The 23,295-nt window shown below is 40.7% G+C and overlaps 1 protein-coding gene across 12 annotated transcripts in view; it reads right to left on the reverse strand.

Annotated features, from left to right (window-relative positions):
* Window positions 1-23,295, reverse strand: part of Meis2 (Meis homeobox 2) — a 213,360-nt gene that overhangs the window by 56,560 nt on the left and 133,505 nt on the right. For all 12 annotated transcript variants that reach the window (XM_028875781.2, XM_028875776.2, XM_028875775.2 and 9 more), the window contains one exon: window positions 3,474-3,550. In XM_028875781.2, coding sequence (XP_028731614.1) covers window positions 3,474-3,550 — 77 coding nt within the window. The remainder of the gene's footprint in view (window positions 1-3,473; window positions 3,551-23,295) is intronic.

Consider the following 23,295-nt stretch of genomic DNA (forward strand, 5'->3'; position numbering starts at 1 on the left):
GGCTAGTGTTGAATTCAACGTATTCCTCCTGCCTCAGTCTCTCAAGTCCTAGGGTTACAGGTGTGAGATACCATGCCTCATCTATAATGTCATCTTGAAACAAAATCGGAATTGGGTGGTTTACTATTCATGGACTTCTGAGAGATAATTGTAGGAAATGACATCAGTGTCATGAACACGGAGCCTTCTGGAAGTCACACTTTAGTTTGGTTGTGTCATCCTGTGTTGCACACTTCCTACTATAAATACATCAAAAAGTTCTCCGGGGTCAGTTCTAGCACAGGCTGCAAAGATCCACCACATCTTCCATTCCCTCAATTATCTCCTAGCTGTCCATTCTGCTTGTTTGTTCTTAATTCCTAATTACTGACGGGTCTTAACTGGCCTGTTTTCACTGCTTATTGTTCTCATTGGGTGTGTGCGGCCATGTTCTGTCGCTTATTACTGGGGATGTTAGTTAACAGTACTGCCTAAACACCTTGCCCTTTCTGCTTCAAAAGTGAGGACCAACACAGAACAACAGAAGGTCTGACTGATCTGGAGTTTTCCCGGACTGCCCTAACTCCCTGGGAATAGTAGCATGTAAGACTGGACACCTGGCCACAGTTGGCTAATGGGGGGTGGTGGGTGTGCTTAAAGTTCAGAGACTATTTGTTTCTAAACCTTTTCTTTTAAATTTAACTTTTATTTACATGTATGTGTGTATTTACGTGTGTGACTGTGTGTGTGTGACTCTGTGTGTGTGTGTGTGTGTGTGTGTGTGTGTGTGTGTGTGTGTGTGTTGGGGATATGCCCACAGAGGCTGGAAGAGGGAATCAGATCCCCTGGAGCTGGAGATATAGGTGGTTGTGAGCCACGTGCCTTGGGTGCTGAGAATCACACTTGGGTCCTCTGGAAGCAGAGCAGCAAGTGCTCTTCATCACTGAGCCGTCTCTCCAGCCCCAGGAACTACTTTTGCCCTTCTTTTCCTGAGAAAACTACTTACGGTCCACTCTTCTCATCCCTATCTCACACCTGAGGTCTGACTCTGAAGCCTCCTGAAGGGGGCTAGGCAGCGCTGTTTCAAACCTGACTTTGTCAAGGAATTGGACAAGTTCAAAATGTGCCAAGGTAGGTAGTGCTCCTTTCCAGATTTCTTTCTGAAATCCCCAGGTAGGGGGCCCTTGTCTTAAACTCTTGGCAGCGTTTCAGGGGTTCTTACGGAGCCATCCTCGGGAGTCACACCTTGTTATCAAAGTTATGGTAGCTATTAGCTAAGAATTGGACCTGAGGGCAGGATTACAGAATTTTCCAGAAGGAAGTGTGAAAATTAGAAAGATGGAATTATTTTGTAGAGACGGAGGTGTCAACATTTATCCCATATTAAGGCACGTGTGCCGCATGACAGACTGTCATTCCTCACCCTCGGCAAATGTGGCCCAAAGAACAGAGAAACAAGAAACCCCAAATATCACACCAACTGAACTCCTGCACATGCCTTGGGGCTCCGTGGAATTCAGAAAGGAAGGGTCCTTTCTTCCAGGCTCCAGCCAGGTGTCTGTGAGGGAGGCTGGTCTTTCGATTGAGGACTGAGACGTCTTTTCTCTCAAGGGCAATGACTACATCAAAAAGTGCCGAGAACGGATGATATGTGACGGGTTTTCAAAGAAAGGTCAAATGTCAAGGCCAAATATCATCATAGAAGCATTCCATTTCCTTCAAATGTCCCCTGCACAACTTCCCCGAATGGGCCCAAGTTTACAAAAAAAAAAAAAAAAAAACCAATTTTCTAAAGGGATGTTAATTGGACGGGCACCAATGGATTTGCAGAAGCTTACACTGGAAATCTGTGCATGGAAAACAATAAATGGGCCCAGAATGTATTTATTTTATTGTTTCACACCACTGATTGCTTGAACTGGGAACACGAATGAGAATGTATACATTTATACATAATACTTATTCACATCAGCAGGCCCCCATCACTGCCCGTCTGGACACATCTTACCCTGGAGATTATAACCTTTATTCCACGATTTCACTTTAGAGGGTATCTTTAAATGTACATAGTTCCAATCTTTAGAAGGAAATTAAAGAGAATTCCAGTCTGTATTGTCTACCCCTTCTTTCTGCCTCTCCTTTCAGGTTAGCAGTTTATTTCTGCATTAATCACCCTGACAGAAGCAAGGCAACTCAATTTTCTGCTTCTGTAGGTAGGCACATCACTTTCTGTACAACAGTAGGCATGAAAAGGCTGCAGCTAAGCTTTGGTTACTGGTGTAATTGAAATGCTATCCACACTATAGGGTGCATTAAAGTCAGATAACGACAGTTCCTGTGGCCAATTTAAGTAGCTTGACTTCCCTGGGAAAAAAAAAATTGCCTGACAGATAAGGCAGACAAACTGGCTAATTCTCCAAGCATGTCTCTCATTGTGATCCTAGAAAAATGAGAAAAAAATGAATCACAGAACCACAAAATCAATTGACCCTCGGGTAGCTCATCAGGCAGCGAGCCTGATAAACCTAAAAGCTTTGTTAATGTCTGCCTGCCTGTATCCCACAGATAGAGCACTTTGTAAATGAACCTGCTTTGATAAATATATTAAGGAAAGCTGTGAATAAAGCCAGAGACTTCTCATTTGTAAATACAACCTCTGCTACATGGAATTAGAATGATAAAGTGGAGTTCCATGTAATTAAGTTTGTATAAGGCCTGAAATCCGTGCAAATACTTCCCTTGAATTTTGAAAGAGAACTGTCAGTTCAATTAATCTGAACATCACCCCAAGAATGTACAGAACAAAATTAAGCCGCTGATAAAACCTGGGCCAGTATTTTGATAAGTAATTCCTATATCATTTCTTGGCCACTGTGATCATTTTATTTAATCCCCTACCCCTCCTTTTTCCTCAGTTACCCTCTAAGCCATGTACAAAGGGTAGATGGCCCATATACCACCATGCCAGTAATCTAAATCATACGCTAAAAATGAAAAAAAAAAAAAACCTTCTCTTCTATAAAAAAAAAATTAGAGTACATAAATACCTATGAGAAGATACAAAAGACTAAAACCAAACCTCAACCCCCCTGTGTCTATATTGTTCCTCAGAGTCCAGACAAAAGGAACCTTCCCAGAAGCAGTGGCTGTGTGGGAGCATTGTGAAAAACACACAGACAACAGTATCTAACAGGAACCAGCCAGACGGAATTTGTGATTCAGCTGGAGAATTTGAAAGGATCAGAGATGAGAAAAGTGAGCATAGGGGAGAAGAAAAAGAAAGAAAGAGTCAGAAAGAAGAAGAAACCCCACAAAACCCACTTGCCTAGGCTACCTGGTCCCTCATCCTAGGCATACATTTCACACCTCGGGGGAAGAAATGCAGTCATTACCATTGATTTCCTTTGTTCCAGGAACAAAATCAAGAAAGAAAAGAAAACAGCGATCTAGAAGCCCCCCTTTGGTCAAGGGAGGAAGATCTTGGGGTCACTCACCAGTTGTTTACTTGGAGAATTGTCAGTCCTGTGTCTTGCGCTAACTGTTTCTTCTGCTCTTCGGAAGGGTACGGGTGCTAATGAAAAGACAAATGTTTGAAAAGATGCGTTAGAAGTTGGGAAAGAGACACACATACTCCTCAGCATGAACCCACCCTTGGTGCATTCTTTATCCCATGGCTTGATTCTCCTCATCACATGGAAAAATATATTTAACTTGCTGACAAAGTGTGGACTGGAGCCTGTGGGGGCGACCCCAACTTCCTGCCACACTCTGTAGGACCAGCAATGAAAGTCCGGGTACCTAGGTGACTCTCTGTCTTTGATCCACCATGCTAGAATGGCATCAGAGTTCTGGGTGTCCCTATTCCTGTCTGTTGTATGTAGGGGATTTGTGGGCCCACTTGCTTTGTTCACTAGAGGGTTACATGGAATTCATACTCTATGCTACCTCTGAGAGACTGGTCCACATAACTATTAATTCTTAGTTGATATGAGGCTAACTACATTTGGATTTGCCAATATGTAAACACAACTATTTTGGAAACCAAAGCAAGTGATTGGATGTCGAGTCTTTTCCAAGGATGAGATTGGGAATTTTCAATTTTTCACTGATTAGTTTTCTAGGCTGTCAAGGTCATGTACGATGATTTGCACAGAGGACCTGTCCCTCACCCTATGCATAAATTTCACATCTCAGGGAAGGAGTCAGTTCTATGCCATGCTTCCTATGGAATGTTTCCATGTTAACTTCAAGTACAGCAGCAAGAGAACCCAGCCATACGTTTCAGCTTTTTAACTCTTTCCAGCCATCAGAGTTCACTCCCACTGATAAGTAGCCCTCCCATTAGCCTCCTCTCCCCTTTCCTCTCTCATCTTGAAACCCAGGATTGTTGTTTTACAATTATCCATTTCCTTCAAGAAGTTCTGTGCTGGAGGGCATGCAATTATGAAACACATCTGTTACGTAAGGTCCTGTTCAAAATTCACTGGTCTTCTTCAACACAAAGGTAAACTTTTATCCCCATGTCACAGTTGTTCATAGACTAGAAAGCCCTGAGTCATAATCTCACCAACCTCACGGAGGTCTCATCAAGGGCTGGAGAGGTGGTTCAGTGCTAAGGAGCCTCCTACCTCTTTTACAGAGGACCCCAGTTCAGTTCCCAGAACCCATGCTGGGCATTTCACAGCTGCCTATAATTCCAGCTGCAGGGTATTTGGGGCCTCTGGTCTATGATAGCACCTGCACTCACATGTACATCCCCCCCCCCTCAATACACATAACTAAGAGTAATACAAATAAGTCTTTAAAGTATTCTAATCATCCCAGCATTTGAAGGAGGGGATGTTTTTTTCAATCATCTAAGAATTCAACTCTCAGGTATTTCATCTTCTATAATAGCATACATTCCCTAAAATGTGCATGATGGTTTATTCAAGAACCCACATGCCATCAGGTTCAACAAAATCCCCTGTATAGCAAAAGGGTTAACTAGATCTGTATTAATATAGAAGCCAGGCTTTTAATATTCTGCAAATGTTAACAAAGAAAGATGATAATGTTGAGTTAATATGGGTTAAGCATAAAATGAAAATAAATTTTTCTGATTGCGAGGTGTTGACACTTTTTTGGCTAGGGCCTGCAGCTTGTTCCTTAAAGCTGTGTAATTACAGAAGGCTTTGCCCCTCCTTCTCCCTCCTGCTAGAGCCTCCCCACATTAGTAATGACCCCTTCACTGCTTCAAAAACCACTAATGGTCTTCAGCACAGGCAAGAAAAATGAACAGGGTAAATTGGAATCCACAGTCAGTAATTTGCATCCTACGAGGCTGCTTCGGCCACTCACACTCATTCCTGGCCATCAATCGCTGCCTGTCAGGTGCTGCACTCTGCCTAGTGACAAATACTCCTCCCAACACCCCGATTCGTCCAAACAATGCAATTGTCCTCTATTCTCCTTTTGGTAATGGAGAAAACGAATGACTCACAAACACGGATTGTTCATCACAGACTCGGAGGGGCCTTCAAACTGGAGGAGGCCCTCAGTCCAAATCTTAATTGACTGAACGCACTGGTTGGGGAGCAAATGACAATTTTAAAAAAAATCCTTCTTGTCAAGGCATTTCCTGGCCAAATTCAAGGCAGTGGTCCTCTTTTGAGTTTCTGCCACTCTGATTATTGAAAGCCTACGTTTATAGGTTGTCAGCCCAGGGGGAGAAATTGTGCAAATAGCAAGAATCAAAATGAAAATGAAGAGGCATTCCTCCAAATGTATAGAAAAGGGCTAGAAATACAATGTGCCTCAGTGTGCTGCTGCTTTATTCAGCCCCCCTCTGTCTCTGTCTGTCTCTGTGTCTCTCTCTCTCTCTTCCTCTCTCTCTCTCTCTCTCTCTCTCTCTCTCTCTCTCTCTCTCTCTCTCTCTCCTCATCATGTGCCATGTACATGTGTTGCTTTCTGCATTTGTCCAAAAAAGTTCTGACAAATGTGTGTGTGTGAGAGAGAGAGAGAGAGACAGAGACAGACAGAGAGAGAGAGAGAGAGAGAGAGAGAGAGAGAGAGAGAGAGAGAGACAGACAGAGTTTAGATGAACAAAGGTAGTTTAGGAGAAAAGTAGAAAGTGGATGTTACTAGATTGCTACAGAGCCAATTCCTTCAAGTTTGATTGTAAATTCTGATTGAATAACAAGAATGCTTTCTAGTGTTTTATTAAAAATGTAGTCAAATGACTGCAGAATTTTATAAACAGTGCATTTTATCTTGGGAATCCCTTGCTATACTTTCTCTATTTCATAAGCAGTTTCAAATTCCATCCAGAATCATTAAAAACATTGGTACCTTACCAAAATTCACCTTGCACAGATGGCTTTTTTTTTTTAATTAATATGGAAGACTAGAATAAGTTTAAAGTTCTTTGAGTGCCATCCTGTGGGTTTTGAGCACTCCAGATTCACACCCCTTTTATGCATGGGGTGGACTGCTGATCTGTAAGTGACCTGGCAGTCGGCCACTGGATTTCTAAAATTAAAAGAGTGATTGAGAACAATCAGCTTTCAAAGGGATTGGAACGTGACAATGTGTTTTGGATTAATTTACAAGTATATGTTCAGATTTAAGGGCAAACCACGGAACTGAAGGACTTCTCCTCCATGATCTATCGTGTGCACGCTTTATTGGGACAGACATCATGTTGAAATAATAAACAGGGGAAGCCTTCACTCCTTCTTTGATGTATATTACTAAATGTCTGACTGGCTCAAATTTAAAATAAACTTTGGTATGTTTGCACTTGGAAACTGGAAGTGGACCACAAGCAATAATTTGTAGTCAATCTCCATGTTCTTGGCCTAAAGCTATAGTTTTGACTGTTCACTGTTGGGGGCCAACTCACTTGGGTCCAGTGGCCCAGAGTTCGCTGGGCTTCTTCCTAAGAGCACATGTTGTCACACAATAGCATTGATGATGAGTGCATCATCAATAAAGCACTAAAGGTTAAGGATTTTTACATCTCAAAATAGTCCCAAGGCCACCAGTGAATAACAGCACATCCTTAAAGGTCCTTTTACTTGAAATATCAACTAACAAAGGTTGGACAAGTGAAAAAGACATGCATATCTCATGATTCAATAAAGATAGAAAATGTTCTTTAATTGCATCTCATGTACAAATCCACTTGAAAGCAAGATGTCTCTTTAGTCAAGCCACAACAGACCTCCCCTCCTTCTTCATAGGGTAGACCAAGTACGTGGTGCTTTGTAGATCAAGTGCATGGAAGCAGAGGAGCTACATCTTTCCATTACATCCCTGAGACATTTGGGTGAAAAAGCACTTAATAATGATCATTTGTGACTAGTCCTTCTCCAATAATGTCCAAACTAGAACTAATTGATCATGAAATTCATTCTGTGTTGCAAAGATTTATGCTGATGCTGTAAAATTTTAAGTGATATTTCAAATCACCCACAAGCCAGAAATGCACGATGAAGTAAAAAGAGAGTTGTCTATTTGCAAGTTCAAAACACTGTAAGTCACCTAAACATCTACCAATTGAATTGAAGTTGAATGAAATGTTTTTTTTTTTTTTCCCCTAAGCCAGCAGTGGGGAGAATGGGGTGGTTGGGGTTGGGTGGGAACGTGGTGGTTCACTTCTTTAATCCTAGCACTAGGAAGGCACATGCAGGCTGATATCTGTGAGTTTCAAGGCCAACCGGGGCTAGTTTGGGAGTTCCAGGTCAGCCAAGGCTACATAATTTGTCAAATTACTTTGTGTAATGATATAATGCAACAGAAAAATGGTTAAGCTACTTACTGTGAAGGATGTTAGATGACATGAATTCCTGTTTCCATGGGGACAATGACCCACCCCCACCTCTTCCCTCACATATTCACTTTACAGAGTTAACCCAGGTTGCTTTGTTTTTTTTTTTTTTAAATCATCTTTCTTATGCATGTCTGTTCTTTCTTTAAGATTTCATTTTAAATTGTGTGTGTGTGTGTGTGTGTGTGTGTGTGTGTGTGTGTAGGAGCGTCTGTGCACGTGAGTTCAGTTGTTCTTGCTCTTGGAAGCCAGAGGCATTAGATTCTCCTTAAATCTAGAGTTACTTAGAGTTGTAAGCTGCTGAATGTGGATGGTGGGGACCAAACTCAGGTCCTCTGAAAGAGCAGTATGTGCTCTTAGCTTCTGAGGTATCTCTCCACCGATATGATCTTGATTTTGTTTATGTTAGTTACATATGAAACCCTCAAAGTAACTTCCCCAATGTGGACAAAGAAACTGCTTTGGTAGGATATCATTTAGCGATCTAGGACCATACTCACTGGGTACAAAGGACTTATCCCTTGCGTAAATAAATGCATCTTCTAATAAAAGGTCAAATTGAGCCAATTGTCATTAATCTATCAACTTTTTCTTATGTGGACAACAATTCCTATACCATGAAGAGAATGAACTTTTTTTTTTTTTTTTATCAGTTTTAAAGATGAAACATAAAATAACAACACAAAAGACATTTTAAAGCCCCCCCATCTTTGTTTCTCAAGGTATTATCTTCCTCCACGAAATTTCCAAAGAAATTTACTCGATACTTACAATTTTACATCTTCGTTGCCCTGTCTTATTTACATGTCTCCTTGGTGTAACTCCCTAACAAGAAAGCTTTATGTGTTGTTTTTTTTTTTCTCTCTTTTGTATTTCTCTTCTACTCTCTCACTGCTTTTTTACTTTTAGAAACAGGGTTTCACTATGTAGCTCTGGCTAACTTGGAACTTGCTGGGTAGACCAGGCTGGCCTCCACCTTCAAGAGTCCTGCCTGCCTGCCTCTGCCTCCTGAGTGCTGGGACGAAAAGCCCGCCGCACTACGGCGCCTGGCTGTGTCTCTTTGCTGCTCTGTCTTTGCAGCAGGAATGGCCAGCCCAACCGTTTGTTCTCTTCTGAGTTTTGTCAGTGGTTCTTTTTCCTCTTACATATGACTGGGCTCGAGATCTAAGCCTGGGTGGTGAGATAGTGGGGCTCCAAGAGCTGTACCTGAGACAGCAAGCATCTGAGCAAGCATAATAACACAGTTTTTGATGGTTAATTCTAATTCTCTTCCCCCTTTCTCCCCAGAATCAATTCTGATGTAAGACAAACCTATGGATCAAAATCACAGTATTTGTTCTCACTGGACTTAAACACACACACACACACATACACACACACATACACACACACACACACACACACACATACACACATACTAATTTTGGAGATCACAGGGCTGAGGCTACATTCCTCGCCTCTTGCTAGCTCGCTCTAACGAATGGCTGTGATAACAGTTGCATAACCTATTTTGTGGAAATTTGAAGATCATTTTTGCCAAATCCTGACTCCTCCTGATAGGTGACTGAATGGGATCAAAGGCTGGGCCTCTCTGTCTTTATGTCGTGTCTGTCATCTTCGCTGCTTCCCCTTTGGGTCATTCTACACTGAGCTTGAATGTAGACATGCTGATCATTGGAGAACTGTTTCATGCAGGGCTAACTTCACCGATTGCTCATTGGAACTGGCATGCATTTCTTCTGCCCTACCTGGGGCTTTCTTTGTCAGCAAGCACTTGGAGTTCAGGGCCTTGTCATGAGACCTGGTCTAAACCACAAGGATAGGACATTTACACAAAATGATGACACCAGAATAACTCAGCAGTTCCTGAGTGAGGCTGACTGCCCTTTAGTCCACCAAGTACAAGGCCAGCATGTTTATACACGGAAGAACATCTTTGAAACTGTGCCCATGACTAATTGACAATTAGAGAAGTTCAGCCCACCCCAGAAAAAAATCAATAAAACCTACTGCTCCTTTTGCTAAGCAGCAGCTGGAGCAGCTCTCCTTCCTTCCTTCCTTCCTTCCTTCCTTCCTTCCTTCCTTCCTTCCTTCCTTCTTCTTCTTTTTTCTCCTCTCTCCCTTCCATCCTTTCTCTTTTCCTTCCTTCATTTTGGCTTTTTTGAGACAGTCTTACTCTGTAGCCTAGCTCAGGTTGCCAGGCTACAAAGAACTCACACGCCTTGAACCCATGGCAATCCTCTTGCCTTCTGCACTCTGCTCAGTTCCAGTTGCCTGTTTGATTATTGTTGGCTTCCTTTCTGCTTACAACTGGAGTCCCCATAGTAGAGCCTTTCTTCTTCATAGTGTATGGCTCAGTATTGTGGCCTTCTGGTGTCATCCTTACACTTAATGGAAGACTTTTTCATTCTAGCATTCACATTTTCCACCGAAGTGTAGTTTGCCCCTTCCTTTGGTAACAGTGCTTTGATTTTTACCTTGGGAATATGCTAAGCTGTGATAAAGTGACTTGGCTTAGCCAATCAGCATGGTTAACTATGCTGTCTGCATGGAAGTCATCCAAGTTAGATTAAGGAATTGTATCATGGGACTGCCAAACATCTATCTCTTCATTCACTGTGGCTCCTACAGAGTAGGGTGTGTGCTTGGTGTGGAAATGAACTTTGTTGCCATCAAATGGGGAAAAGGAACCTGACTGGGAAGAATGCTCCTATAGACAACAGATTTCTGGTACTTTTTTTTATACCTGGATGTAAATTTACCTAAAACTGGCCTGCCTTCACTTTCAGTCGTTTGGATGCATAAGTTGGTCACAACTAACACACATAACCCAATTCAGATGATGTGGATTTTTCTTAGTTTGCTACCCCCCGCCCCACCCAGCTAAAAGTGAGCATTTATTTTATTTTGTATTTGTTTTAGGGCACAAGATAAGGAGGTAGAGGAAGAAGGAAAAGGATCAGGAGAGGACCAAGGCCCATCATTCTGCTTTATCAAGCACAGCAGAAAACAGACAGCTCAGGATTTGAAATCATTTGTCCAAGTTGTGATTCCAGCTGATTAAAACATCACAAAATCAGAAAGATAGAACTCTGGATGTGCAATGAATGTGGAATTGTGAAGATTTTCTATTTAAGTTGGAAAAACAAAACATAAGGTAGAATTGTGTTGCTGTTTCCATACAATGACCTCAGAAAGCACCAGCCTGTTTCTTGTGTCAAGTGGAAACTCTTAAGGGACATGCATATAAATCTGCTAGACAAAGTACCTGAGAAATACTTAATTGCAAAGACCTTCTAATAACCAAAGGCTGTGATAGTAGGAAGTAACAGAGCCCACTGCAATCATCAGACTAAGTCAGGGTTACTTGACTTGAATTCCAGAGGGAAAGTGTATTTCACATTTATGTGATTCTGACATCTCCATCGTTTCCACAGTTCGGGTACCCCCAACCTTCCAAACAAACAGTGAGGCATGCCCAGAGCTGGAAGTAATCATTTCTCTCCAAACTCCTTTGTCTTCCCTCTTGTGTTTCCTCTACTCATCTTTATGTAAATATATGCACTTGGGTAACATCCTTCACTAATCTGAAAAATCATGTCTTATTTAACCTTGAACTTTGGTAGCACTTAGCACAGAGCTTTCTATATAGTAAGTCTTCGATACATACTTGTGAGCCAGTGCATTCCTTCTGAACTTGGGAGGTTTTTGTTTTTGTTTTTTTGATAGAAAGGACTGACTCTGCTGTATTTATTCGTATACAATGAATAAATCCCCAGATAAATACGGAAAGGTTCAGACAGTCATTTAACTGTTTTAACAACACACTCTCTGGGTATTTGAAAACATCTGAGTTTTCCCATCTTCATCCAGATGTTTGGTGTCATGGAAACACAAACTTCAAATTCAAATGAGTAGTTTCTAAAATTTTTTATGCCAGATATATATTTGAGAGAAAGAAATGTGGCTATTTATGGAAGACTCGTTTTCATTTAAGTTTATATGGAGATAAATAGATTAAATTATAACAACTGTACCCTCTAAAATTGAGAAAAGGCTTAAGAGATTTTAACAATGATTAGATCATAAAATATTAATATTTGGTTGTCTTGGAGGCACAGTGGAAAGGCCAGAGAACAAAGAGCTAAATGTGGTGGCCCATGCTTTTAATTCCAGCAGGATAGAAGGAGGCAAAGGGTTTCAAGTTCAAGGCCAGCCTAGATTACATAGCAATACGCTGTCTCAAAACACACACACACACACACACACACACACACACACACACACACAACAAAACACAAAAGAACAAATGTGATGAACCTCAACAGTAGAGCATTTGTCTAACAAGCATGAGGCATCCAAAAGGAAAAAAAAAAAAAGAAAAGAAAAGAAAAAGAAAAAAGTGAAAAAAAAGATGAAAAGAGCAGAGAGAGCCTGGGCTTAGGCCTGTAATTCCAAGTACTTGGGAGGCTGAGGCAGGGGGATTCCAAGTTCAAGTCTAACCAGGGCAAAGCAGAGCTGGAGATAAATATCCACGGAAAGAGTATTTGCTTAGCATAAAAGCAAAGAATGAAAAGACATCATGTAAGGTCCTAAAGTTAAGACTAAAGGAAGAAGGTGGTTAGAATCACGGAAGAAAGGAAGTCTGTTACAGGATCATCTTCTAACAGCTCAGACAGGGTTTATTTAGTAGAAGAGAAGAGATTCTTCAATGGTCAGCTACCACAGACATACACTTTACTTCACAACTCCAAAATGGAAGCCAAACGTGTATCAGAAAAACACCACAGGGGCCATTTCTGAAGATTTCAATTTTAAGCACAGCAAAAATATTATTTTCCTACTGACAGAGAATTAAAAGCTCAGTAGAGTTTTATTTTGAACATAATGGAAATATATTCGTAGGGCTAGAGAAAGATAATTTTTATTTAACATTTGTTAGGACGCTCCCATGAGCTGCTTGGCCATGCATGTCACACGGCCTCCATGCCTAATGGCAATCTTACTAAATGAACCCCAAGTCCCAAATAAGGCCTTGACTCATTTAGCAATCATTTCACATCTCTACCCCGTGATCGAATTAATATTTTATGGGGCCACACTGTTCTACAGCCAGACCACTTTTCCAAAAAATTGAATTTTGTGCTTATTTATTTTATGGATCATTTGTTGAAATAGATTTCAAAACAGGTTTAGGCTATTTAGATTTTTTCCAGTGAACTGCAAACGAAAAACTCACACACTCAACTGGAAAGGACATCAGGGGCCATCTAATCCAAGCTTCTCATTTTATGCCTAATGAAACCCAGGCTGGAGATGCAGAATCACTTGCCCAGTGGCTTGCCCAGTTGGCACCTCTTCTTTTAAGACACCCCTGTTACCCCCAGAAAGAAGACATTTCACATTACAGAACTCCAAAGAACATTTTTTTTTTATAGATCTTATATCTACTTAGGAATTACAAATACCAATGTTCAGATTTTGTTGTTAGCTACTTAGTAACACAGACACCCTCCCTGAATTTTCCCCATTTGCCACACTATACTACCAGTGTTTGATTACTCGTTCTAAGATTAGACTCACTTCTCTTTGAACGCAGGGACTGGCTAGCCAAATTTTCCTTCCGGAATCTAGGCCATTCCCTGGTCTGTTGATGGAGCCAATACACCAGGGTCAAACTAATCAAGTTTGAAAATACAGTCACATGAATTCTTTGCATCTTAAAAATGCTACTTCTTGAAACTGGAGAAATGGCAGTGAGCTAAGCTGAGAAGCTAGAGAGCAAATGAGGAGAAAGGGTGAAGAGAGGGGCTCCCCAAAGAGGAAGGAAGGAGCAGTTTCCTACGTGGGTACACCCCACCCGATAGCCACACTCAGCCCTCACTCTCAGAGTAAGCCTTCGTACAGAAGACTGATAACACTGGTGAGCTCAGATCACACAGTGAGAAGCAAGGAAGAGCACACAGGCGTGGGAGGTTTCATTAACGTTTGATTGCTTTCTGGTAAACAGATTCAGTTGTTCGACACAACCACAAACCTAAGTATATGGTACATAGGTATGCAATGATGAGATACGGCTCTTCCTTAACAGATCCAGACACATTGCCACCTGAGCCTGAATGAGAAGGAAATGAGGATTACCCATCAGCCCAGGACAATATCCCTTCAGTAACTTAAAAGTCTGGCTGAAAACAAACGTGGAGTAAACAGCAAGGAATTCTCAAGAAACACTAAAAGCTATGGAACAATCCCAGTTTGCTTATTGCAGCTTTATCTGCATGAACTCTATAATGAATAATTTCATTTGACATTCCATAAAACCCCACCAAAGATCTAGCTTGACAGGAGAAAGCTTACAGGATTTGAAGAGGAAGGGGTCATTTAAACAATGTTATCTTTTTTTTTTTCAAAAAATGTTATTATCTGTAGAGTAAGCATTGGGACTGTTTGATTATAATCTTCTTTGCTCATCTCAGAGTACTGGATAAGAGGATGGGGTGACCGATAAGTTGAAACGTCATTTAAAAAAAAAAAAAAACAAAAACAAAACAAGAAGAATGTGGATATAAACTCAGCTTCCTTAGATGGGCAGCCACAGTAAAAAGGAAACTCAATGGTAAATGACCATTTCTTACATTTTACTATGAAACAGGTTCCCATTGGGGAGCTTTAAGGAAATACCCTTTCTTTAAAAAATTTATTTATCTATCTACCTATCTATCTATCTATCTATCTATCTATCTATCTATCTATCTATTTTATGTGCATTAGTGTTTTTACCTACATGTATGTCTGTGTGAGGGTGTCAGGTCCCTTGGAACTGGAGCTACAAACAGTTGTGAGTTGCCATGTTGGTGCTGGGAACTGAACCTGGGACCTCTGGAAGAGCAGCCACTGCTCTTAACCTCTGAGCCACCTCTGCAGCTCCAAACTTTTCTTTTCTTTTCTTTTCTTTCTTTTTTTTTTTTTTTTTTTTTTTTTTTTTTACCACTCTCGACTCAAGAGCTCTCTGTGCTATGCTCCAAACACCTTTTCTTAATAGGATCAAGCTTACATTAAAAAGTTCATCAAAACAGCCCTCCCCCCCATCCCCCAAAGTGTAAGACACCATCATTTAGAAACCCAGTTAAAAGATGAAGAATTACTTTTCTAAAAAGCTTCTTTTTGCATAAAAACCAATGTCTGGCTATAACTATCTATTTAGAAGAACACTCTTTCAAAAAAAAAAAAAAAGTGAGTTTGAAAAACTGACTTTCTTCCTGGTTAATTCTAAGCCTGCATTTTAATACGTTTAGCATTTAAGGTTTCTTAAATATTTAAGAAATATCGCCAACAGTCATTCTCCCAAACACAACAAGGCAAGACAAAGACAGGGTCCTAGTGTTTGCCCTGGTTACGCATTCACTAGTAAATAAAGGCACTGACTGATAACCACAGCCAGAAAATGCCTAACTGGGCCATCCAAAAGTTCAGTTAGCAGTATTTGTTTTGGAATTCCCCAGGGTTTTATCTTATCAATTTGTTTTTCCTTCCTCTTTTTAGAGCAGCCTGCATAGTGAGAGTTAACTACTTCAAGACAGGAGCGAAGTAAGGTGCTGCCAAGTCTCCATACATGGGTCCACTTCCTATTTCACCCAAGTCACAGCATATACAGATGGTTTAAATAAAGTGTTGCTGAAGGATGAACAAAAGAAAAGTTAGTTTATGAGCTTCTGAGTTGTAGATAGACCCCATCAACTAGACAGAATAACTTTCAAATGTCTTTTCATCATACCTATGCATATTTCTTCTAGTTATTAAATATAAAAACATAAATTATCCAATCTGTATCACAAATAAGCAAAATGCATGCGTGTATGTGTGTGTGTGTGTGTGTGTGTGTGTGTCTGTGTGTGTGTATGTTATCTATAGACTAAACATTCACTCATTCAAGATTAAAGTGATCAAATACTAAAATATGGAAGAGCTTGGTAGTATTGAAGTTCTGGCACCATGATTGAATGCTACATTAAGTAAACCCAAAATAATTAGACATTTATGAACTAAAAGGAAACATGGGGACCAGTGAGATGGCTCAGCAGGGGAAGGCCCTTACTGCCAAGCTTGCCAAACTGACTTTGATCCATGGGACCCATGTGGTGGGAGAGAACCAACTTCCATAGGTTATACTCTGATCTCTGATTGGGTGTCTTTGCTCTCCTCAATAAATAAATAAAATAAAAATATAATTAAAAAAGAAAATATAGATATAAAAGTTAAAAGGGTTTTTTGGCAAAACAATAAGATGATTTAATAATACGTTTATAGTTTACCAAAATATTAGTATATAGCTATTTTCTTCCTAATTGAACAACAATAACAAAATACTAACTCAAAGACTTCTTGCAGGTTGGGTAGCCAAAGTGAGTTCAAGAGAAAATTGTCTCCTAATTATTTCTCTGTGTTTGTATTTGCTCATCATTTTTATAACAAAATTCTTTATTGATTCTTTGGGAATTTCATATCATGCACCCCAATCCTGCTCACCTCCCAGTCCCTCCATATTCTCCCTCACTCCTGCAGCATTCAACTGGAATTTAAAAATTAAAAGGAGAGGAATAATGGGGAACATTTTGAAATACGTCTATGACAATTTGTTGCATTTTTTCCTCAGTTAAAATGGTAAGATTGTATAGAAAGAAATCGCTACCTCTTCTTCCTCTGGATTTAAATATTAGAACTGAGTGGCATATCTTTACACTTTTAGAAACAAATCATTCCATTCTTGTAAGAAAATATTCCTTACAAGGATTTTAGAAATTCTGGAAATGGTGCTTCTACAAAACTGATTTGAAAAGAACAACCTTTATTATAGTTGAGTTCAATTGGCATTAGCTAGTATAGGCAGCATGTGTTCTGGTTATCGAGTATGCGGTCTGATGTTGGTGCCTGTGAAATAGTATATTCACCATTCATGGCATTTCTGCATAATCGAAAGAGACTTTTAGCATTTGATGCCTGCTGTGTACAGCAGGTAAAGTTTGCCTTGACTCATATCTAAAACATTGAAAGACCATTAACCTTTCAAGAGAAAGGTCCTTTGGCCATAGACAATAATTTTTCATTAAAGGAGATATGTGTGTGTTACTGATTCAATAATGTACATTATATTTAAATATCTGAATTATTTAAACCCTTCTATTTGAGTAATAGAAGTAGACCCTTGTGTAGCATAAGCTGAGTAGGTTGAGTTCTCTGAGTTAGCAAAACACTTAAGGATTACCACATGGCAGGAAATAAGCCCCAGAAAATCATTAAGCAAATTCAAAATACTGTTCATATGTATATATCAAGGAAGCATTATGCTTTTTCTAAATGAGGACATTTTATCATAGGGCACATCATCTTAAATGCCCAGATAATATGACAGAACCTAGAACCCGGCATTTCAGAACCCAGAACCTGACATTACAGAACCTAGAACGTGACATTACAGAACAGAACCCGACATTACAGAAGCTCACATGATAGAACTCAGAAGCGCACTACCTGAAGGCTTGACTTCCTTTAATTCCCTGGGCAGTTTTGAACACACAGGAGAACATAACACTTCTCCTAGGGGTTGAAAGTGTAGGTAGGGTCAACATCCCAACTACGTCTGCCTCCCATATATGGCAAGACTGAGTTCTATTGCGGCTATCCAGGAGACTCTATTAGTGAATTTCCCCCTTAGATAATTCCACCTGGCAGTCATTATCTACCCAGTATCAGGTCTGACCTGGCAGAAACTACAGAAAGGAGGTTTTCAGTTCAGGAATTTGGAAGTGTAAAGTTTCTATACAGTACACAACGCACATAGAATACTGGGGTAGAAATGTATAAACCACTACTTTATATGGTCTTCATTATTTTTCTCACCTAGGTAGCCAATCGGGAAGTAGTTGGAGAATACACTATTACCACGGTGGGTAACCCCATGAACATCCCATTGTGATAATATTTGCATAATTACATGCTGAAGGACAGCTGTGCCCCCTGGCCCAGGTGTTTAACAGGCTGGGGGTCTAGAGTGGTATAGGGACATATTGATATTGGGTTTTTGGCAGTTGATTGGTTATGCTCTCTTTATCTTCCTTAAGTTGGAAATACAGTCTCCTGTGGGTATTTTTTTTTTTTAAAAAAAAAAAACTTATGAAATTTTTAAAATTTATTTTACACATCAACCACAATTCCCCTCCCTTTTCTTCTCCCATTCTCTTCCCTAACCTCTTTTCTACTCATCCCTCCTCCACTACTCAGAAAGGGTAAGGCTTCCCATGGGAGTCAACAAAACATGGCATATCAAGTTGAGGCAGGACCATGCTCTTCCCTCCTGTGGGCACTTAAGTGGCTAGAATATTGGCAGTGTTATGGAACCATAGAATGACACTCTTTTCTGGAGATAGGGCATTCTTTAATTCCTCAGACTTTTGGGAAACCAACTACATGTGACTGTAAAGCTTGCCAGTAAATACTCTTCTCCTTGTGAGTTACGTAAATATATTCAACTTCAAGTTAAATCATTCAAGTACATTGTTATTTGTTAAAGCGAGTTATGAGAATGTTCTTTTTAAATTATAAGTATTTTGCTTATTGTTATTGTGTGTGCTAATGATATTTATGTGAGTGTGGGAGGGGTGCACATGCCAACTTGTATGTGTGTATGTTCATGTGTGTATGTGTGTATATATGGTGTGTGTATGTGTGGTGTGTGTGTGGTGTATGTGTGGTGTGTGTGTGGTGTGTGTGCGTGTGTGTGATGTGTGCATGTATATGTATGTGGTGGTGGTGGTGTGTGCGCACGCCTAGGTCAGAGGACTACTTGGTAGAAACTGTTCTCTCCATCTTCCTTCACCTGAGTTCCAAGGATCAAACAAGTTGCTGGACTTGCATGGGAATGCCTGAATCCATTGGGCCGCCTCACCATCACCAGCCCTTTTAAGCTGACATGCCCATAAATCCCTGTATCCCATCCCCCCAGGGGGCTAATACTCTTCTGACTTTTTTTTTTTTTTAAAGGAAGGAATCTAAATTTTATAGAAAATGTCAAATGAAACATCCTCATGGAGGATTTAGAAGCAATTGCTTGGGCTTCCATATCTGTCCTACTGTGTGTCCACATAGAGGGAAGTCTTGGAAAGTAAAAGGAGCTAGATAAATCTTTGATAAGAGAATGAGTATTTTTCAGGGCTTTACTTAAGGCTGAAGCAGGCATACCTTCATACAGGGTATCTGAGCAAAGTTATTTATTTACATTTGCACATTAGTAGGTACAGCCACCTAGCTGGCAAGAGACCAGCGGCAAGGCATGAGGGAATGTCTGTGTGTTACTGATTTAGAGGTATATACTCTAACAGGTTATTAACATAACTGAAAACCCCCAAAATAGATTTTCCAGGAGGAACAATATATTTCCAGACTCTTACTGACGAACACAAAGGTGGTGAAAGCTGGTAGAAACCCCCTGCATAATTCATCACAATATAGGTAGAAGTGTATGACGGTCACCCAAGGCAGTAAGACTTTCCATTATTTAACACCCTAGCAAATAAACAGTTGAATATAAAGTGTAGATACTATTTGGAAACGCTCAAGCAACTCAGGAAACACATGTGCTCTGTGTCATCAGGTCACACTCAGGTGGCATTCTGGGAAAGTTTTTGGAAAACACTGGTAGAAATAGATTGCAAGAAGGGAGATGGACACATAAATCCATTAACAGCTGCATTTATAGCTCTCTCCACTATCATTTCCCAGGCACTTTTCTAATATTAGCTGCTGAGGCTCCGAGAGCACACAGCTCCTCTCCATTGTCTCATCTCTCTCCACAGAGGAAGAGACCTGAAGGCAGGAAACAGTCACAGCTTACTACTTCTTTGTGGCCCAAAATTAAATGAAAACATTTAAGTTTCTCATTCTCTATGCTGCAAAAATCTGTGCAAACTATTTTCTAGAAATATTTTTTTTTTTTAGCAAAATCCTCAATCTTATTTCTAATGTAAATGTAGGTTACAATGAATGTTCAGGACACATAATCTATTGATGTTACCCATTATAGCAAAATGCAAGGCCACTGAAGTTTTGTGCCAACTCAAGGCAAGCAAGGCCAATTGTCAGACCAAAATAATGGTGATCACAGTTGCCATAAAAAAATACAATGGATCTCTCTCTCTGTCTCTCTCTCTCTCTCTGTCTCTCTCTCTTCTGTCTCTCTCTCTGTCTCTCTCTCTCTCTCTCTCTCTCTCTCTCTGTGTGTGTGTGTGTGTGTGCTTCTGTAAGTTTTCATAGGCATCACTGGGATTACAGATGTGTGTACCACATCCAGTTTTACATGGTTTCTAAGGATCTGAACTCAGGTCCCTGTGCTTGTGAGGCAAATGTTTTTTCCTCCGAGCCACCTCTCCAGCCTAAGCCAGTGCATTCCACCTAAGAAAAGTGATTTAGAGATTTCATAGCTTGAGTAATCCTATACCTCTCTATCCAGAATGCTCAGGACATTGTGACACACCTACTCATTGCTATGGCAACTGGACTCAACTAAGACTAAAACTGCTGAAGAATTTAACAACTGGAATTTCAGGATGTTCATGGGAACCCAAACGGCTTCCCCAATAGGTCACTTAACTTAAGTTTAGAAATTATATGCACCTCCCATTAGAACATAAGCTTGAAGAAACTTGGACAATGACAGAAATTCCACTGAGCACACCTTGCTTCTAACCAGGCAACGCTTACACATGAGAGCTGGAAATCTGGAAGCTTCTGTGGCTAATGTCTGCAACATGCTGTGCTAATGACCAGGCGACTAACTAGTCATTCAAGTGGGAAAAAGGGTTGGCAAGCCATGGGAAAAAGGAACTTAACAGTTGTTCGTGTAGGAAAATCCAAAAACACTACTGAAAACTTTTAAAGAAATTCAGGCCATATCTTATGAGGGGATGAACATTTTTAAAAAAAAGAGAGAGAGAAAGTGAACTTAAATGTGTTAGAATAACATGTGCACAGATCTATCTCTAGAGAAACTCTATTATATCACGATTAATGCCGAGACTGCAATCAAGCCAGGCTCATTTCAATAGATTCCAAGTTTTGAACAGTTTCTAGGCTATCCAAGTGGGAATTTGGCCAGGATACTGGGGTTAATAATTCATTTTGAGGAGGGCTAATTCTTTGGGACGCAGCCCACTCCACAGGAGAAACATTGGCCCATGTGAGCAAATCCACTTTTCAAGATCACCCTCAATTAGTTCCACAAGGAGGGGGGAGGGGCAGTGTAGTCACGTCTTTAGACAAAAATATTTATCGTATTCTTGAGGAAAAAAATTAGTGTCGAGGAATGGCTCAAAGCATTCACATCTGATTTCTGGACTTAATTTTTTAAAAAATCGGTTTTCTTTGTTTTTGAGACAGGATCTCACTCTTAGCCTAGGCTGGACAAGAATTCACTGTCTAGTCCAGGTTAGCTGTGGTCCTCATTCCTTGGTCTCCCACATGCTGGAATTCAGGTGTGAGCCACCATGTCTCTCGTGATAACTGTATTCTTAAGGAATAATCTTTCCATCAACTTGTAATTGCTTAGAACTTGGTGTAAAGCGCCAACGTCTAAAGGCAGGTGCTCTGAAATCAGGGAGACCTGCGTGGACTATCTGTGAACTGAAGAAGCTCTTGGCTCACTCTAAAACTTGACTTTTCCATGTGTCTGATGCAGTATAAACCAGCCCTTTACTAGCTGAATGAGCAGCTCCTGAGTGCCAGGCACTATTCCAGGACATGCATCCTTGACCCTCCGGATCTGAGATTCCACTGAGGGACATAAGCAGCGAGCTAAAAATAGAGAATATATAGTCTATATGGCGTCAGTAACTTTTATGAAGAAAAACAGGCATTCTACTGAGAAAGTGACTGGGGATGCTGCTGTTTTGTAGAGGGTGGCCAAGGAGAGTGTTTTGAGAAGGTGACATTTGAGCAGACTCAAGTGGAGTCGGAGCCAGCTGCAAGGCAGCAATGGCAAAGAGCCCGGAGTCCTGCTTGAGTGTGACAAGGGCTAAGAAGGATGGGGCCACAGTGTAGCTGGCACCAGATCACCCTGAGCCTTGTGGGTCATGCTAAAAGGCTTAGACTCTGACATGGCACCTGACACACAGTAATTAATCGCATAACAAATAGTGGCTATTTATTTATTCATAGTGGGCAAATATCGTCATAAACCAGACCCATCCATCATTTCCACTGCGCTGCCACGTAGCTGGAGTTCTCTGCATCAGCCCTATGGTCCTAACATAGTTTAGCACATTTGAAATGCTCACGAATATCACAAGCAAATGTTTTCTGTGGTATGTGATTATTCAGCCTGTTATTTTTCTATCAGCGGTTAAGTTCTTTAAAGTGATTTTAGTTGAAAAAAGTTAGAGTATTAAAAGGTTCTTTAGCTGGGATGTGTGAAGGGGGAGAAATGAATTAGTCATGTCCTTTGCGTTTTCTCAAGGACACCTGCATGTCGTTGTCAACTCATAACTAGCTAATTTGGAAGAAAATCTTCATACTGCTAAACTGAGTATAACTGGGCTCCAGTAATCACCATTAGCAACTCCTCAAGACACTGATGAATCATCCATACTCTTCCCTAAAAATGCATGTCTCCATGTCACCAATAAAAGAGTCTTGGCCTTCATCCTAAGGGTTTTCACAATCTGGCCCCAAGTGATATTTCCAAATGCAGCGTACTGTGACGCGGCATCACAAACATAAAATCCTAACCAAAGCCCATTCCTCCTTTGTCTATGTAATCCCACCATGCTCACCATCAACACACTGCCACCTTGAAGGTATTTCCAATGCTTCCCATTATTTTGGGCTCTCCTCTTTTCTATACACATGGAAGACAATGGTCCCCAGTCCTCCTATGGATGTCTTTCCCACAAATTAAGCAGTTGACGAATGACTATGATTGAGAGGTACGTGTGATTTGGAGCTGATATGGAGCCCCTGCCTCACTGGCCTCAGCTGCCATCCTGGGGATTCTTGTTTAGGTAAGGTGCCACAGGCTGAAGATGCCTTATCTGTTGGCTTGCATGTGGTGGTGGGCAGCTAACTCCAAAGGCAGAATGAACTCACTATTGACTTTGGGTACTGAAAGAGAAAAATCTCTTATTGAGTTATGCCACTGAGACTTCTGTGGCTATTTTTCTGAACATCAAAACAATCTGATCAACATACTATTCTTCAAATCAAGCTTCCATGACCAATATTTTGAAGTTATTTTTTGTTTCTATCTACATTGGGAGTGGGGGGTGGGGAAAGGCGGGATCTCATGTAGTCATGTTAGCTTCAAACGGACTGTGTAGCCAAATCTGGGTTTGGACCCTTTTCTCCTCCTGTCTCTGGCCCCCAAGTACTGGGATTATAGCCATGTACCAGCATGCCTATCCTTCTAAAGAAATACGGTGGTCTGTGGAAATAGTTCAATCTGTAAACTGTTTGCTGAACCA

This window comes from Peromyscus leucopus, chromosome 4 (assembly GCF_004664715.2).
Source record: "Peromyscus leucopus breed LL Stock chromosome 4, UCI_PerLeu_2.1, whole genome shotgun sequence".
In the NCBI taxonomy this organism is placed as follows: domain Eukaryota; kingdom Metazoa; phylum Chordata; class Mammalia; order Rodentia; family Cricetidae; genus Peromyscus; species Peromyscus leucopus.